Source organism: Schistocerca americana, chromosome 5 (genome assembly GCF_021461395.2).
Source record: "Schistocerca americana isolate TAMUIC-IGC-003095 chromosome 5, iqSchAmer2.1, whole genome shotgun sequence".
NCBI lineage: Eukaryota > Metazoa > Arthropoda > Insecta > Orthoptera > Acrididae > Schistocerca > Schistocerca americana.
In genome coordinates this window covers 440,996,276-441,015,270 of record NC_060123.1, presented here as the reverse complement: position 1 = coordinate 441,015,270, position 18,995 = coordinate 440,996,276, and the positions used below count along the sequence as shown (strand labels likewise).

The 18,995-nt window shown below is 40.0% G+C and overlaps 1 protein-coding gene across 2 annotated transcripts in view; it reads left to right on the top strand.

The window, feature by feature from the left end:
* LOC124615616 overlaps nt 1–6,953 on the top strand; it is a 134,234-nt gene extending 127,281 nt beyond the window's left edge. The window contains exons 12-13 of one of the 2 annotated variants that reach the window (XM_047143621.1): nt 3,515–3,850; nt 6,729–6,953. In XM_047143621.1, the coding sequence (XP_046999577.1) occupies nt 3,515–3,821 (307 nt within the window). In that variant the 3' untranslated portion in view covers nt 3,822–3,850; nt 6,729–6,953. The remainder of the gene's footprint in view (nt 1–3,514; nt 3,851–6,728) is intronic. The other variant, XM_047143622.1, reaches the window with a different exon arrangement.
* Nucleotides 6,954–18,995: the final 12,042 nt, after the last annotated feature.

The window sequence follows — 18,995 nt, the reverse complement described above, 5'->3', positions numbered from 1 at the left end:
CTGTAAGAAAATATTGAGCAATGGTAAATTTCTAAACATAATCGAGGAATGTGGTTTAATTACATGGAAAAAGAAGCTGACTTAGAAGTAGTAGCAATAATCTAAAATGTCCCTGAAGTACAAAATGTTAAAAATAAAATGTGTACAGAAGGAACGTATATAAGCTCAGGAAGTGGCTATCAAAGATGGTCAGCAATTGTGATTTTATTATTTGTCATAAATATGCGGAAATATTTGGGCCAGCTGCAATTTATAAAATTCTTGCAATATTATTAACAAAAAGAAAAAAATAATCTTATTGTGCTGGAAGAAACTACTGACAACTAAAATTGCTACACCACGAAGATGACATGCTACAGACGCGAAATTTAATCGACAGGAAGAAGATGCTGTGATATGCAAATGATTAGCTTTTTCAGAGCATTCACACAAGGTTGGCACGAGTGGCGACACCTACAACGTGCTGACATAAGGAGTTTCCAACCGATTTCTCATACACAAACAGCAGTTGACCGGTGTTGCCTGGTGAAACGTTTTTGTGATGCCTCATGTAAGGAGGAGAAATGTGTACCATCACGTTTCCAACTTTGATAAAGGTTGGATTGTAGCCTATCGCGATTGTGGTTTATCGTATCGCGACATTGCTGCTCGCGTTGGTCGAGATCCAGTGACTGTTAGCAGAATATGGAATCGGTGGGTTCAGGAGGGTAATACAGAACGCCATGCTGGATCCCAATGGCATTGTATCACTAGCAGTCGAGATGACAGGCATCTTATCTGCATAGCTGTAACGGATCATGCAGCCACGTCTTGATCCCTGAGTCAACAGATAGGGACGTTTGCAAGACAACAACCATCTGCACAAACAGTTCGACGACGTTTGCAGCAGCATGGACTATCAGCTCGGAGACCATGGCTGCGGTTACCCTTGACGCTGCATCACAGACAGGAGTGCCTGCAATGGTGTACTTAACGACGAACCTGGGTGCACGAATGACAAAACGTCATAAATTAATTTTTTTTTCTTTTTTTTTTCTTTTTTGGTGAATCCAGGTTCTGTTTACAGCATCATGAAGGTTGCATCTGTGTTTGGCGACATCGCGGTGAACGCACATTGGAAGCGTGTATTCATCATCACCATACTGGCATATCACCAGGCGTGATGATATGGGGTTCCATTGGTTACACGTCTGTCACCTCTTGTTTGCATTGACGGCACTTTGAACAGTGGACGTTACATTTCAGACGTGTTATGACCCATGGCTCTACCCGTCATTTGATCCCTGCGAAACCCTAGATTTCAGCAGGATAATGCACGACCGCATGTTGCAGGTCCTGTACGGGCCTTTCTGGATACAGAAAATGTTAGACTGCTGCCCTGGCCAGTACATTCTCCACATCTCTCACCAATTGAAAATGTCTGGTCAATGGTGGCCGAGCAACTGGCTCGTCACAATATGCCCGTCACTACTCTTGATGAACTGTGGTATCGTGTTGAAGCTGCATGGACAGCTGTACCTGTACACACCATCCAAGCTGTGTTTGACTCAATGCCCAGGCGTATCAAGGCCGTTGTTATGGCCAAATGTGGTTGTTCTGGGTACTGATTTCTCAGGATCTGTGCACCCAAATTGCGTAAAAATATAATCACATGTCAGTTCTAGTATATTATATTTGTTCAATGAATATCCGTTCATCATCTACATTTCTTCTTGGTGTAGTAATTTTAATGGCCAGTAGTGTGTGTGTGTGTGTGTGTGTGTGTGTGTGTGTGTGTGTGTGTGTATTTAAATATTTGCTGTATTGGAGTAAATTTTGGTGATGTCTAGTTACAGTATGGTTCCCATCATTAGCCTCTGTCCTTATTTTGTGAACTGTTGTAGAGGCAATGACATGTACATAGCCCACTGATATCAACACAAGCTGGTGCTCCATAGCACTGTGCAAACTGTTGGACTGTCTGCAGCACTGCTCATTTTTCTTGCTACCACATTCGGAGCGCACTGAATGCTGATAATACAGAAATTTACCATTGCACAATGTTTTCTTGCATTTGAGGTTGATTTAATCAAATGATTTGTCCTGAGTAGCAAATGGATCTAATTTTTTTGCTACACTTTCTGGCATTTTCTTGCTCTTTAAAAATATTTGCTTGTAAAACGTATGGCACCATTCAGTCCACCAGAACCACTGGAACCACTGGCATAAAAAATTGTATCTTTTATCCATTATTTAAATATTATGTATCTAGTTAATCAACAAAAGTTGTGAGTGTGCTCTCCATGTGTTGCAGCTGTTTTTGCTTACTTGTTTTCCATTCATATGTTACGGTTTCATGTTTCCGAAATTCTGTTTTTATTTCCCTCTTGCAGTGCTGATGATAGCTGTAAAGCACATTCAGAAAAAAATAACTAAAAGTATGACAAAGACTCTGAATTATTCAGTTTATTTAAAGTTGTTTGTGTTTCATTGTTTAAAAGATATTTTATTTATTTTGTTCAAGTTCCAGTGTCTTGCAAGAAGCTGAAAGAGAGAGAGGGGGGCAGTTGGAAATTTCTTCTTTGTTTTCACATATCAGAAATAATTCACAAAATTCTTTGTTGAAGTGAATGCATCCAGTTTACACAATTAACAAATACAAGCAGTGGATATGTGACACATACCATTACACCACTTCTGTTTTTTTTTTATTCATAATATGTAAATGGAGATACCAAAATCTAACTCACAAATGTGTGAGAATTTTTGTGAAAGTTGGAATATATGTGAAATTCTTGCATTCTTCCTAACTACAAGCCAAAGCTTTTAATATCAGTGTTCAAATAATAGCAAGAAGTACATATTAAATATACCCCCAGCATCAGAAGTTAACAGTTTCAAGTGACTACTTTCATAATACTGTTGTCATTATACTTTGTTGATAGGAAATTGTGCAGATCATACAAGTTATTTCCCATCAGAAAAATTTTAAGGTTTTGTGGAGGAAGACAGAGTAGGAGGAATTATGCAGAAAATTAATGTGCAAACATTTACAGGGGCTGTACTACGTCTTGAGGCCATTCTGGTCAAGTTGGTGCAGTGGTTGACACCATACTAAGATACAGGAAAAAGACTTCAATCCTTGTTGATCCATCCAGTTTCAGGCTTCCTTGAAGCATTTAGGGTGAATGATTGGAGTGTTGTATCAGAGCCATGGTTGACATGTTACTTTTCCTTCTCTAACCGCAGAACTATTCTGTCTTTATTTGCATTCTTCTCTTTCCTGCGAATAAATGCCTGAATTAACTCACTCCTTATCACTCACAAGGGCACTAGTGAGCATGTTGTCTCATTTATTATGTTTAATTTCAAGCTATTCAGTAGGACATTTACGTTCTCGGTATTTTGCCAGTTGTTAAGTTTGTTGTTGTTTTTTAGACTATGTGATAACTATTGAGAATAATAATGTTCACTTTTCAAATTTATCGCACAAATTACTTCAGTTGCTGTTACTTTATATTGACATTTTTTACAGTCCTCCCGATAGTCAAGAATTTAAAATACCAGGAAGATGCACACCTTTACAAGCTGAGAGATTTCCGATTATGCCACGGCCAGACGCTTTAAGTGTAATTATGGAAAGTTCAAAAGAGAACAAGTCACAAAGTTCATCGGGAAATAATTCTGGTGGGAGAGCAACACATCACACTGCATTCAGTTTAGTGTCACCTCAAACAGAAAATACACATTCTGCACTGGAGATGCAACCAACATGTGAAGCACATGCTGTAATAATGGCGAGATCACTACCACCACATGATGAAGGCGATTCTTCCATATAAAGCTGTCTGCACTTGAATATTCCTGAAAGGTGACTATATGTTGTTTGAATGCTGATGACTGTTGTATTTGTGGAACAGAACTAACAATTTTGAATTATGATTCCAAAGAGAGAAGCTCAACACAGCACTGTTACAATATAGGACTGAAATAAAAGGGATCAAACAAAGCTTCTGAGCTGCCTGTAAATGCCAGATGCTTTTGCAATTAGCACTGCTCCAGTTATTTAACACACAACATATTTGGCTTTCATTAATTATTGAATTTTATAAAATTCATTATATCAATGTATTTTAATAGGTGCTCTTGCAAACCTGTCTTTATTTGCATTGCTTCACTAATTAAGTGCTTCATTAGTTTAACTGTGTCAGTAATAACATCATTTATTGCATATTAACAGTTTGAATTAACCTTACCTGTTGCAAGAGTTTAAGCCCTTTGACTTTTTAAAGCTGTATTCATGGTTTGTTATTTATAATAAAATCTGGTACTCTGCTTATCGCTATTACATACAATATGAAATACTTAAATAAAATTTAAAATACTGTGTGTTCTTGCTATTCTAACCATTCCCATATTGACATTATTGAATATTTATATTAAAATACTTGACACCTGCGCAGCATAACAGATGAAGCTTCTTCCTTTCAGTAGAATTCCTGTTTTCCAAATTACAGGCAAGGAAAATGGCAAGCTCAGATGCATTTAAAGTAAAGAATTCTCCTTCCTTGTTCCATGTACAACAAAACTCTCGTGCGCTTGGATGTGCTGCAATTAAAGAAACCAACGATGGCAGACATTTGTTGTTCTGAGCTATGGTAGTGACAGTCTTCACTTCGTGTTTGCAGTTGTGCATCAAAGGGATCCTTTTGACCAAAACCTTTGCCTAATAAACTTGATGACAGGGCAGTCAGTACATTTCATCAAGTTGGATCCTTTGTTAACTGCATTGTGTGATAAATCAAAAGTAAAAGATAACAGAAATTTACAGCTCACATCATACAGTAATTGGCAAAAAGTTATAGCCTTAGATAAAATAAAGAAAATTACATAATACACAGTTATACTTCTAATTAAATGTTTTCAGCATACCTCCCCCTTTTGTTTTTTGTGCCATACACACATTAACACAGTTACAAAGATAGTATCAGCGAAGATTTATACAAGCATGCATGCATGCATGCATGCATGCATGCATACATACATACATACATACATGCATGCATACATACATACGTACATACATACATACATACATACATACATACGTGCAGACTATGTTCAAGCAGGAATGGCAATCACTTCTCTCTTTCAGAAGAGTAAGCGTTTTTGGTCACATTTAAGAATTCCATTTTTAGAAGATGGGAAAATTTGTAGCTTAAAAATACTTTATTTAAAACTGGACAGTTTGGAGTTGTCATGCTATCAGGTAATTTTTTATAAACTTTGCTAATTTTGTAACTGTCAGCTTTTAGAAACTTCTTTGACATTAATTCTATTTGTGGAGATGTTACTTAATCAGTCTTTCACAACTGATTCAATCATACCAAGACAATTTAATCTTCATTCATTGTACTTACCCATACCACTAGCAACATGATTTGATGTCAGTAACAGTTAAATCTTAGAGGTAAAGTATCTGCCTAATGCATCTGTCACGAAATGCTGTAGATCTCCTCACAAACAAGTGTGGATAAACTTAACTTTTTTGTTACAGACTACTTACCATCAATGTCATTAAAATACCAAAATGCATTCCAGTGGGAGGTTCTGTAGCATTTTGAAGGCATACTTATTCCACTTGAATGTGGATTAAAGTAAATGCTGGTATCAGTGTTACATGATTTTAGTTCATGTATGGCATTCTTCACTCTAGACAGAAAATTTAAAGTTTGTGTTTGAAATCATTTAGATTACAAGTGCATAAAGTAACATGCTGTTGCCTGAAATTTCAATTTATAATCCAAAACACAAATTTTGAAAGATGATCTGTGTTTATTAGTAGTTATCAACTCACGAGGGCACTTCCACAGACTGTTGTTTGATTTTGTTTGATGTATTTGGTAAAATACGATTCATATAAATTATACTTATTTATATAAATTATACTTATTTATAAAAATATTACTAAAAGGACAGAGTGTTACTCACCATATAGAGGAGATGTTGAGTCGTGGGCAGGCACAACAAATAGATTGCTACACACCTTGGCTTTTGGCCAAAGGGTATTCCTGTAAAGTAGAAAATCACACACACACACACACACACACACACACACACACACTATATGTAACAACTGGAAACACTGAGGTGTATTTCACATTTTTTGGAATGAGTTTTCTGCTTCCAGCTCACTTTTAAAAATTTATGTACAAACTGTCTTTTTGTGCATAACACTTTCCAAGTTTCCTTCATCACCCAGAGCACCCTATCATAAGCAGATACATATCAAAACACATGTGTTAGGGTGAATATTAACATTAAATATTTAGTGCACTGTGGAATGTATAGGCCAGATGGAAACAGTTGTGGTGCACATTTTCCCACTAGCTGGCTTCATATGTGAACTACACCGTGGTGTATGCGCATAATTTGTTTGCCAATACCTTTTCAATTTTTTAAAAATCTGGCTTCAGTTTCATGTGACAGTTTAATATGCCTGGAAGCTCTGCTGCAGTGTGTGTTTCATCTTAGAATGTATATTTTGCTTTTTAAAAATGTTGCCTTACAAAGACATGAAATGATGTGCATGAAAAATTCTATGTTTGAATTATGTTAATAAATAATATCACAGAAAAAGTTAACTCGGAAAACAGTTATGCATTTAAATAATCGGAATATTTGAAACAGTGTTAGTGTATCTTGTGTACTCAAATTAATTGAATTTAACAGAGATATGTTGTTTCTAGATGCAGAACACAGTGACCACGCTCTATAAAAATCACGAAAATTTACAGCCTGTGGTCAGGATTGCTTTATAGCTCAAACTGTTGAATAAGTGTAATGCTGAAAAAGTTCTCTCAATCTGTATATTATTTAAAAGAGAAATTTGTCTATTTTTATTATATTATTTATTGTATGTGTATATTAAACTTGTATGTAAAGGAATAATGTGAAATAAATTTTGTATTATACCTGTGTGATTTATTTGGAAGTAGAAATGTATGCCTCTCTGTTAAAGATCTGTGCATTATCAAAGAATAATCTGTTACTGGTTGTGACTATAATAGTTTGTTGGTGTCTCAGTACTAAAGCAGTATGTCCTCTGGTTATGATTTCGTAAAACATGACCATTAATTCCACAATATGGGTTCAATGCAGGCCCTCAACCTAGATGTAGTAACTCCTTAGTTACACTGCAGATATGCGAAATAATTGTAGGAAAGTTAAAATTCACTGTTGAATATGTAATAAATAGATACTGATAAAAATGCTTGCATCAGCAGTAAAGTCATGTTAATAAATTCTGTCAGTCAGCTGTCAAAGCATGACTGTGTTGTTAACACAAAACCAAATCGCTCACATTTTCTGTACAGCAACAAATAATGACGACTCAGTTTCTCTCATTTGGCATTAGCTTCACTCTTTCAGTATTATTGTGCTATAGTTCTGATTTGTGCATGCCACAGTGGAGCACAGTGTGTCTATAATATGTTAAGGCCAAGGTGGTCTTCACAAGGACTTTGTAATAAATTTAAATTAACTGAACTGTTTTAATCAGATCTTATTGTTTTACTTACAGGGAAGCAACTTAAATAAATGTTTTTAATAGGTATAATGTAAGATACACACTGAAAAATACTGTGCTCTCAAAACACTGCAAGGTCAGCTTTCTCTTAAATTTCCAACAGAAGATTTCTAGCACTACTTCTGCTGTAAATTGGCTGTTGTTGTTGTTGATGTGCACCAAAGCTAAGCCATTTCTTTCTACTATACTACTGAACAAGGTGGCACAGATGTTAGCACACTGGACTCTCATTCAGGAGCATGGTGGTTCAAACCTGTGTCTGGCCATCCTGATTTAGGCTTTCCATGATTTCCCTAAATGGCTTCCGGCAAATGCCATGATGGTTGCTGCAAAAAAAAAAAAAAAAAAAAAAAATGGCCGACTTCCTTCCTCATCCTTCCCTCCTCCGATGGGACTGATAACCTCACTGTTTGATCCCCTCCCCCAAATCAACCAACCAATCCTCTGTGCTAATAGTCAGGGGCAGAATCGATAGGAGCTGAAGGAGGCTGCGATGGTTGGAACACAAGATGAACTTCTATGGCCTTCTGCTGGTGAGGTTGGCTTGTGGTCTTGTGTTCCCCCCCACCCCACAACTGATTCCAGGTCATCAGTTCCACTTCCAAATCTGTGAAACATAGCAAATCATTTTTGTATTTTCAGTGCTCTTAAACACTTCGCCAGTGAACCCATCAGACATGTATTTCAGTATTAGCTTCTTTAAATGACGAAGGTTTCAAAATATGCTTTGGGGAATCTATAGACCAGTTCATGACACAGAAAATCTAGAAAAGGAATCCAGATTGCTACTCTAAATATTCCTTGTTTGACTCAGCTGGGGCATTTGTTTGATTCTTCTATAGGTCAGTTGTTCTAAGAGTTTTTATCTTAGTGCCAACTTTTTCAGCATGTTGTTCTGCTGTACTAAAGAGAGGATGGAAGCATAAAAGATTGTCCTGACGAAGTTCTTTCGAGCTGCCGCATGCTACTTCCACGGGTTGTATTGCTTATATTATCCCAAGCACTTTGGCAAGTAGACATAAACTTATAATAGATTTTGATGACTGCACAGCATGAACTAAGGAAAATGGAGTCATTGCAGTACTGCTTCCACCGCTAATGTTACATAGTTTCTGCAGTGCAATAGTTGGCTGGGGATGGTGTCTTGAAAATGCAGGACAGCATCATGCCTCTCTACCCAATGTGTTTCACACAGTTTCTTTATTGTGAGAATCTTTTCTGCTGGTAGAGATGGCTGAGCAGATTGCTTGAACTTCTTGAAATTTAAGATTTGTAATCGTTCCCCCATTATAGGATTCTCCTCAGCAATAATTTACAGTAATGCCGTTTGCTTTAATCTTCCACAGGATAGTGTTTGATAAGTTTTCACCTGTCACATCAGTAACAGCAATGAATTTTAGAAACAACACTACTGTCAACCTCAAAGAAATATATGCAGAGCAATAATTGTTCGGAGGTGCAGCTGTCTCATCTGCTATTATGGTGAAAAATTTTGATTTCTTTATGGTATCAACCATTTTTCCAGTAATAACACCAGCACAGCAATCTATTAAATCATTTTATGTTGTCTTACGATATAACCGGCATTTTCTGAGATTGACTGCTTGTGGTGTATTAACAGACTGAAGTGCCAAAGAAACTGGTATAGGCATGCGTATGCAATTAGATATATGTAAACAAGCATAATGTGGCACTTCGGTCATCACTGTCTATATAAAACAAGTGTCTGGCACAGTTGATAGATCGGTTACTGCTGCTACAATGGCAGGTTATCAAGAGTGAGTTTGAATGTGGTGTTATAGTCGGCGCATGGGGGATGGGACACATCATCTCCAAGGTAATTATGAAGTGGGAATTTTCCTGTGCGACCAGTTCACAAGTGTACCGCGAATATCAGGAATCCAGTAAAACATCAAATCACTGACATTGCTGCGGCCGGAAAAAGATCCTGCAAGAATGGGACCAATGACGACTGAAGAGAATCATTTAACATGATAAGAATGTAACCTTCATCCAAATTGCTGCTTGTTTCAATTCTGGGCCATCAACAAGTGTGTAACGTGTGAACCGTTCAATGAGGCATCATCGATATGGGCTTTCAGAGTCAAAGGCTCACTCGAGTACCCTTGATGACTGCATAACACAAAGCTTTATGCCTCACGTGGGCCCGTCAACTCCGACATCAGACTGTTGATGACTGGAAATGTGTTGCCTGTCGATATGAGTCTTGTTTCATATTGTATTGAGCGGATGGGCGTGCGCGAGTATGGAGACAACCTCTTGAATCCATGGACCCTGCATGTCAGCAGGGGACTCTTCAAGCTGTTGGAGGCTCTGTAACGGTGTGGGGCATGTGCAGTTGGAGTAATTTGGGACTCCTGATAAGTCTCTGACAGGTGACACGTACATAAGCATCCTGTCTGATCACCTACATCCATTCATGTCCATTGTGCCTTCTGATGGGCTTCGGCAGTTCCAGCAGGACAATGCGACACCCCACACATCAAGTAACACCCTTCTGAGTTTGAACACTTCTGTTGGCCACCAAACTCCCCAGACATGAACCTTATTGCATTTCTGGGATGCCTTGCAACATGCTGTTAAGAGGAGATCTCCACCCCCTCGTACTCTTGCAGATTTATGGACAGCCCTGCAGAATTCCCTTCAGCACTACTGCAGACATTAGTAGGGTCCATGCCATGCCGTTTTGCGGCACGTCTGTGTGCTCGTGGGGCCCTACACAATATTTGGCAGGTGTACCAGTTTCTTTTGCTCTTCAGTGTATTTCATCACTTCAGTCAGTTCAAAATTTTAGTAAAGCATCAAAGTTTCCCCATGAAGTAAATTCTAATGATTCACTGTCCATCTTCTGATGACTTCACTGAGCAATAATTGATAATCTCTATGCACCTGCAAGGGTATATTCTGGGCTCCAAATAGCATTATTGTCTTTATGGTTGGGATTACTCTTTTTCCATTTTTGCCCGCTCTTTTCTAACCTCATCCATTCTTGTTAAACCATACATTAACCTCCCTTCAATCACATGCTGAAAGTTCTGCCACGCAACAAAATTTCTCTGACTGTGATAGTGTATAATTTCACTTGCTTACTTATACATTTTCATTGATTAATTCACTAGTCTTCCAACTTTTACATCATTGTTGCCTCCTCCCACACTACAAAGAAAACACAAGTTTTACAAAACCTGCCATCTAGAGGAATCCTTCCTAACCACGCAAAATCCCAAACCCATTACCTGGTTCAAATTCCTTGATGACATCTTTGTGATCTGGATTGAGGGTGAGGACACCATATCCATAGTCTTCCAGAACCTCAACCCCTCCCCTATTTGCTTCATCCGGTTGACTTCGACACATTCCTCTATGTTGACCTCCACTTCAAAGATGGCTGCATCAGTACCTCTGTCCGTATCAAACATACCAACCACCAGCAATACCTCGACTTCGACAGCTGCTCCATTCCATACCACGAAATCCCTTCCATACAGTGTCGCATCTGTGGTGATGAGCAGTCCCTCTCGGAATATACCGAGGGTCTCACTGAAGCCTTCACTGACTGTAATTATCCTCCCAGCCTTGTACAAAAACAAATCTGCCGCACCTTATCTCTCCAGTCTCCCACCACCTCCCAAAGTCCCACAGTCCGGCCAAAGAGGAGCATTCCCCTCATAACTCAGTACCATCCAGAACTGGAGCAACTGAATTACATTCTCCGTCAGGGTTTTGATTACCACTCATCGTGCCCTGAAATGAGAAATGTCCTGCCCACTATCCTTCCCACCGTTCCTACAGTGGTATTCTGCCGTCCACCGAACCTACTCAATATACTCGTCCATCCTCACACAATCCCTGCTCCCAATCCCTTACCTCACAGCTCATACCCCTGTAACAGACCTATGTACAAGACCTGTCCCATACCTACCACCGCCTACTCCAGTCCGGTCACATCACCTATCCCATCAAAGGCAGCCACCTGTGATTTACAATCTAAGCTGCAACCACTGTACTACATGTAGACATGACAACCAACAAGCTGTCTGTCTGCATGAATGGCCACTGGAAAACTGTGGCCAAGAAACAAGTGAACCACCCTGTTGCCAAAGACGCTGCCAAACATGATAACCCTCGTTTCAATGACTGCTTCACAGACTATGCCATGAGGATCCTTCCCACCAACACCAGCTTTTCTGAATTGCGCAGGTGGGAACTTACCCTGCAATACATTCTATGTTCCCGTAACCCTCCTGGCCTCAACCTTCGTTAGTCACTGTCTTCACCCATCCAGCCCCCTCCCTGTTCCCACTCCAGCACTACACAGCCATCATTTCACCACCATAACCAGTCATTTGATTTCTCTCCTTTCCACTACTTCCCCCCCCTCCCCCCCTCCCCACCTCTCCCTTGCCCTCTGTCTAAACTGCAGCACTTCACTGTCCGCCGCATCCACCATACTATCCCTCCCCCTCCCCGCCCCAGCCTCCTCCTCACCCCCACCCAGTCACCACTCCTATCGTGCACTGGTGCTGCTGCTCGCAGTGTGGTTTCAGTTGCCTGAGACTGCAGTCGTGTGTGTCTTCTACACATAGATTCGTATGGCTGAATATATCACTCATTTCTGTACTACCACAGTGTGGTACTACTCAAAAGATGAGTAGTGGATAGTGGTTGTCAGCTCGCCTTATGTTATTATATTTAGGATTATTACTGTTGTTTTCAAAATGCCACTGATTGTTGACAGCAAACTTTGTAAATGAATTATAGTACTGTGCGGCTGTTGGCACTATGACCAACTGTCTGTAAGAGATTCCAGAGTAGTAGTACACTTATTACATACTTGTGTGCAACAAAGACTTTATTAATCAGTAAAGAGGTTTCACCATAATATGATGCCATAAGACTTTTCTGGGGGACAAAATGAAAAGTAACTCAACTTTTTGACATTTTAATCTGAAAACTCTATTATGTGTAATGCAAAGGGAATACTAAAGAATGGGATACAAACTTTCAGCTTTGAGGAATGACATCACATGTTACCATAGATGGTGCACTGCAAAGATTGTAAAGCGTAGATGAATGTTGAGAAACAAAGGAATGTAGTTGTGTTGTTCTGGTCTTCAGTCCAGAGACTGGTTTGATGCAGCTCTACCTGCTACTCTGTCCTGTGCAAGCTTCTTCATCTCCTAGTACCTACTGTTACCTAAATCCTTCTGAATCTGCTTAGTGTATTCATCTCTTGGTCTCCCTCTATGATTGTTACCCTCTACACTACCCTCCAATGCTAAATTGGTGATCCTTTGATGCATCAGAACATGTCCTGCCACCCAATCCCTTCTTCTAGTCGAGTTGTGCCACAATTCCTCTTTTCCCGAATTCTGTTCAGTACCTCCTCATTAGTTATGTGATCTATCCATCTAATCTTCATCTGTAGCACCACATTTCGAAAGCCTCTATTTTCTTCTTGTCTAAACTATTTATCGTCAATTTTCACTTCCATACAAATATTTTCAGAAATGACTTCCTGACACTTAAATCTACACTCGATGCTAACAATTTTCTCTTTTTCAGAAACACTTTCCTTGCCATTGCCAGTCTACATTTTATATCCTCTCTACTTCAACCACCATCAGTTATTTTGCTCCCCAAACAACAAAACTCATTTACTACTTTCAAGTGTCTCATTTCCTGATCTAATTTCCTCAGAATCACCTGATTTCATTCGACTACATTCCATTATCCTTGTTTTGCTTTTGTTTATGTTCATCTTAGATCCTCCTTTCAAGACACTGTCCATTCCATTCAACTGCTCTTCCAAGTCCTTTGCTCTCTCTGACAGAATTACAATGTCATCTTCAAACCTTTTAAGTTTTTATTTCTTCTCCCTGGATTTTAATTCGTACCCCAAATTTTTTTTTTGTTTCCTTTACTGCTTGCTCAGTAACGTCAGGGATAGGCCACAACCCTGTCACACTCCCTTCCCAACCACTGCTTCCCTTTCATGCCCCTAGCCCCTTATAACTACCATCTGGTTTCTGTACAAATTGTAAATAGCCTTTCACTCCCTGTGTTTCTCCCCTGCCACCTTCATAATTTGAAAGAGAGTATTTCAGTCAATATTGTCAAAAGCTTTCTGTAAGTCTGCAAATGCTAGAAATGTAGGTTTGCCTTTCCTTAACCTATCTTCGAAGATAAGTCGTAGGTTCAGTGTTGCCTCACATGTTCCAACTTTTATCCGGAATTGAACTGATATTCCTCGAGGTCAGCTTCCACCAGTTTTTCCATTTGTCTGTAAATTTGTGTCAGTATTTTGGAGCCATGACTTACTAAGCTGATAGTTTGGTAATTTTCACACCTGTCAACACCTGCTTTCTTTGGGTTTGGAATAATTATATTCTTCTTGAAGTCTGGGGGTATTTCACCCATCTTGCTCACCATATGGCAGAGCTTTGTCAGGGCTGCCTCTCCCAAGGCTATCAGTAGTTCTAGTAGAACATTGTCTACTCCCAGGGCCTTCTTTCAACGTAGGTCTTTCAGTGCTCTGCCAAACTCTTCACACAGTATCATATCTCCCATCTCATCTTCGTCTCTGCCCTCTTCCATTTCCATAATATTGCCCTCAAGTACAACGCTCTTGTATAGACCTTCTATATACTCCTTCCATCTTTCTGCTTTCCCTTCTTTGCTTAGAACTGGTTTTCCAACTGAGCTCTTGATATTCATACAAGTGGTTCTCTTTTCTCCACAGGTCTCTCTAATTTTCCTGTAGACAGTATCGATCTTACTCCCAGTGATAAATGCTTCTACATCCTGACATTTGCCCTGTAACCAACCCTGCTTAGCCATTTTGCACTTCCTGTTGATCTCATTTTTCAGACATTTGTATTCCTTTTTGCCTGTTTCATTTACTGCATTTTTGTTACCCAAGGATTTCTACTGGCCGTCATCGTTTTACCCACTTGATCCTCTGCTGCCTTTACTATTTCATCTCTCAAAGCTACCCATTCTGCTTTTACTGTATTTCTTTCCCCTGTTCTTGTCAATTGTTCCCTTATGCTCTCCCTGAAACTCTGTACAACCTCTGGTTCTTTCAGTTTATCCAGGACCCAGCTCCTTAAATTCCCACCTTTTTGCAGTTTCTTCAGTTTTAATCTACCATTCATAACCAATAGGTTGTGGTCAGAGTCCACATCTACCCCTGGAAATGTCTTACAATTTAAAACGTGGTTCCTAAATCTGTATCTCACCGATATATAATGTATCTGAAACCATCCAGTGTCTCCAGCCCTCTTCCACGTATGCAACATTCTTTCATGATTCTTGAACCAAATGTTGAGTATGATTAAGTTACGCTCTGTGCAGAATTCTGTCAGGCGGCTTCGGCTTCCTCTTTCATTCCTTACTCCCATTCCATATTCACCTACTATGTTTCCTTCTCTTCCTTTTCCTACTATCAAGTTCCAGTCACTCATGACTATTAAATTTTTGTTTTCCCTCACTATCTGAATGATTTCATTTATCTCATCATACGTCTTCAATCTCTTCCTCATTTGCGGAGCTATTTGACATATAAACTTGTACTACTGTGGTAGACGTGGGCTTCGTGTCTATAGCTACATTAATGCGTTCACTGTGCTGTTCGAAGTAGCTTACCTGCTCTCCTATTTTTCTGTTCATTATTTAAACTACTCCTGCATTACCCCTATTTGATTTTGTATTTATAACCCTATATTCACCTGACCAGTAGTCTTGTTCATCCTGCCACCAAACTTCACTAATTCCCACTATATCTAACTATAACCTATACATTTCTCTTTTTAAATTTTCTAACCTACCTGCTCAAATAAGGGATCTGATATTCCACACTCCGATACATAGAACGCCATTTTTGTTTCTCCTGAGTAGTCCCTACCTGCAGACCTCCGGAATATTTTACCCAAGAGAACGCCATCGACATTTAACCAGGAATTTAGTACAGAGAAAAATTGGACATATATCACGTACATACATATTTCAAACGTAATGTTACATATATCACTTGTTTCAAACCTACTCTTCAATTGACTTGTGTAGGTCAGCTGAAGAATAGGAATATTCCTTTTTTTAGGCCTATATAGGTCAGCTGAAGAGAAGGCTGTGATGTTGCACTTTATTCCATTTCTCAGAAAAATTTAGTGCAAATTCTTTGTCCATCTTTTTTGAAAGTAAAAATTTGCTGAGCACTCTAAAGCCTAGTTTACACGACGACATTAGGTTGCAGGTAACTGCGCTACCGGTCACTGCGCACGCGCGATGTGCGTTTGCGTAACTCGTTGGTGAAACTAAACACTGTCGGCGTGTTCCAACTTTGGCGACACTAATTGCATGTGTTTTGAGGTTATGTGTGTGTGTAGAGTTTCGAAAAACTGAAATATGAAGTGGGGAATGGAGAATAATGTTCGTTTTTTGGGTATCTATGCTTTGCATAGGTGTTTGTGGGATTTCAGTGATGTTGATTACAAAAATAAGCAACATATTGCTGCTGCTGAGACTGTCATGTGCAATCATACCATAGATGTGACTACGAAGTCTTTCGCGACGGAGTCCTTGCATAAAAAGTTCTTGGTTTACTTGCCGCGTCAAATTTGGATAAAATCTCAAGCTTTCGATGACTACCTCCGTCATCTTCGGCAGGGGTAAAACTGACTGTCGTGGACCGGTTAGGCTTCCGCTTTTATAAGCAGTGGACGGCTTCTCATTGGCTGGATGACGTCACGATGAAACCGATGCGTACTGAGGTGGCGGCCTCTATATCCATAGATTTTGTTTGCGCGCTTTATCCAGCGTTGCTTGCAGCGCCATCCATCGCAACAGGCGGAGAACTGCGAGGAATGTAAGAAGTCTCCCTCTGCGCTCTTTCTATATCAATTGCGTGCTTCCATGCATTGCTGAGTGCATAACCGGAATCTCTGTTGAAATTATTTTCACAGAGTCTAATTTCAACTGCTTCCTTGATGACAGAGTCCCAGTAGTTTGAAGCGTGAGCAAGTAGTCTTGTTTCATCGAATAAAATCTTATGTTTATTTAACAAACTGTGCTCAGCTACCGCTGATTTTTCTAGATACCTGTATTTCAGGTGACACTGATGTTCCACACTGCGATCGGTGACAGTTCTTATAAACTGGCCCACATAACTTTTGCCACACTCGCAAGGAATGCTGTAAATTCCCGGTACTCTTAGGCCAAGATTATCTTTCATGGGTCGCAGCATTTCCCTAATCTTCCTGGGTGGCCGGAAGACTGGTCTGATTCCTTGCCGGCTCAGGACTCTGCCGATCTTGCTGGTCGTTGCACCGCAGAATGGTAGCCGCACGATGTGTTGGTCCTCTTGATCTGTTCGAACAGCGTCCTTTCTTGGTTTCTTCGCCAGAGTAGATCTGATATCACGATCAGAATAACCATTTTTTATGAATACCGTCGTCAGATGGTTAATCTCGGAGCCGAGATGATCCTTGTCCAAAATAGTCCTTGCTCTGTGTACCAAGGTGTTCAGCATAGCTCTCTTCTGAGCTGGGTGGTGAAAACTACGCACGTTTAGATATAAATCTGTATGCGTCGGTTTTCTGTGCACAGAATGTCCGAGACGTCCATCTGATTTTCGTTCCACCAGTACATCTAAGAAGGGTAACTTTCCATCCTTCTCCACCTCCACTGTAAATCTTATGTTCTGATGCATACCATTCAAATGTTCAACAAACTGCTGCAGTGCCTCATTGCCATGTGGCCAGATTAAAAATGTATTGTCAACATACCTGAAGAAGGATGGACGTAAGGGAGCACTGTTCAACGTTCGTTCTTCGAAATACTCCATGAAGAAGTTAGCTATGGCTGGTGACAGTGGCGAACCCATGGCTGTTCCGTCAATCATTTCATAATATTTTCCACCATACAAAAAATAGGTGGTCATCAAAGTGTGTTGAAATAACTTCAGTATTTCAGGAGAGAAATGAGCAGCCAACATTTTTAACGTATCTTCCACTGGAACCTTTGTAAACAAAGATACCACATCTAGGCTGATCACGATGTCATTCGGACCTATCCTCATCTGCTTTATAATGTCAACAAACATTTTTGAGTTAGTAATATGATGGCTACAGTGGCCGACTATAGGTGCTAATAATTTGGTTAAGTATTTTGCCAACCGATATGTAGGAGACCCAATAGCACTAACAATAGGTCTCAACGGAACCCCATCCTTATGGACTTTGGGTAGACCATATAACCTGGGTGGCCTTGGTGCTCTTGGTCGTAGATTCTTGACTAGTTCTTCTGGGAGGCCAGAGTTCTTCAGTAGCTCCCCTGTCTTCCTACTAAGTGCTGCTGTGGGATCCCGTTTAAGAATATGGTACATGGCATCTTCCAATAATATGGCCACTTTCTTATGATAATCGGTAGCATTGAGGATAACTGTGGCATTCCCTTTGTCGGCTGGTAGTACAACTAACTCTTCATCCTTCCCCAACGATTTCAATGCCAGTTTCTCCACTCTGCTCACATTGGGCTTAGGAGGCTTGGCTGTTGCTAAAATCCGATTAGTTGCAAGCCTTACCTCATCTGCTGCCTCTTCAGGAAGGTGTCGAACCGCTTGTTCTACTCCACTGATAATCTCGGCCACTGGTAGCTTTTGTGGAGCTGGAGAAAAGTTCAGTCCCTTACTGAGAACCGAGATGGTGGCGTCGTCAATTTCCTTGTCGGAGAAGTTGATAACAGTGCGATGTGTGTCGCTGGACCCAGAAGTTCCTTTTCCCCGGTTTACGCGCACAAATTTATCAGTCTGTTTTGCTGTAGTCTTGCTTAAATTAGCTCGCTGATGTGCAGCCAAGGTCGTGTCTACCCATTCCCAGTCCCAAGGTGACAAAACTGCAGACAAAAACAGATGGCAACTATATAAAGAGCGAGCGTTTGCATCCAATTCATACCTCGTATGATGTATCCTCTCCCTGACGATCGCATGACTTGTCTTCCGCAAAATTCTATTCACTGCAGCAGTTCGGATGTGATGGTTGACAACTGCGAAATTTGGTACAACCTCCTTGTCACGACAACGAAGATGACGGAGGTAGTCATCGAAATCTTGGGATTTTATCCAAATTTGACGCGGCAAGTAAACTGAGAACTTTTTATGCATACCGTAGATGGTTTGACAATACCGAGCTGCAGGGCAAAATTTATTGAGTTAGGAGCACATATACAACTGAATTAAGAAAAATACAAGCAAGTGTAACTCTAGCTGTGGCAATGCTGTCGTCTACAAGACTAAAATCCCATCGTTCGAGTTGGCCAACTCTTTCTTAAGGAATATTGTTGGCAGGAGGGAAGGCTATATAAATTCAAGAAGCTGCATTGTTTATTCAATATTCATCTGTTTAAAACG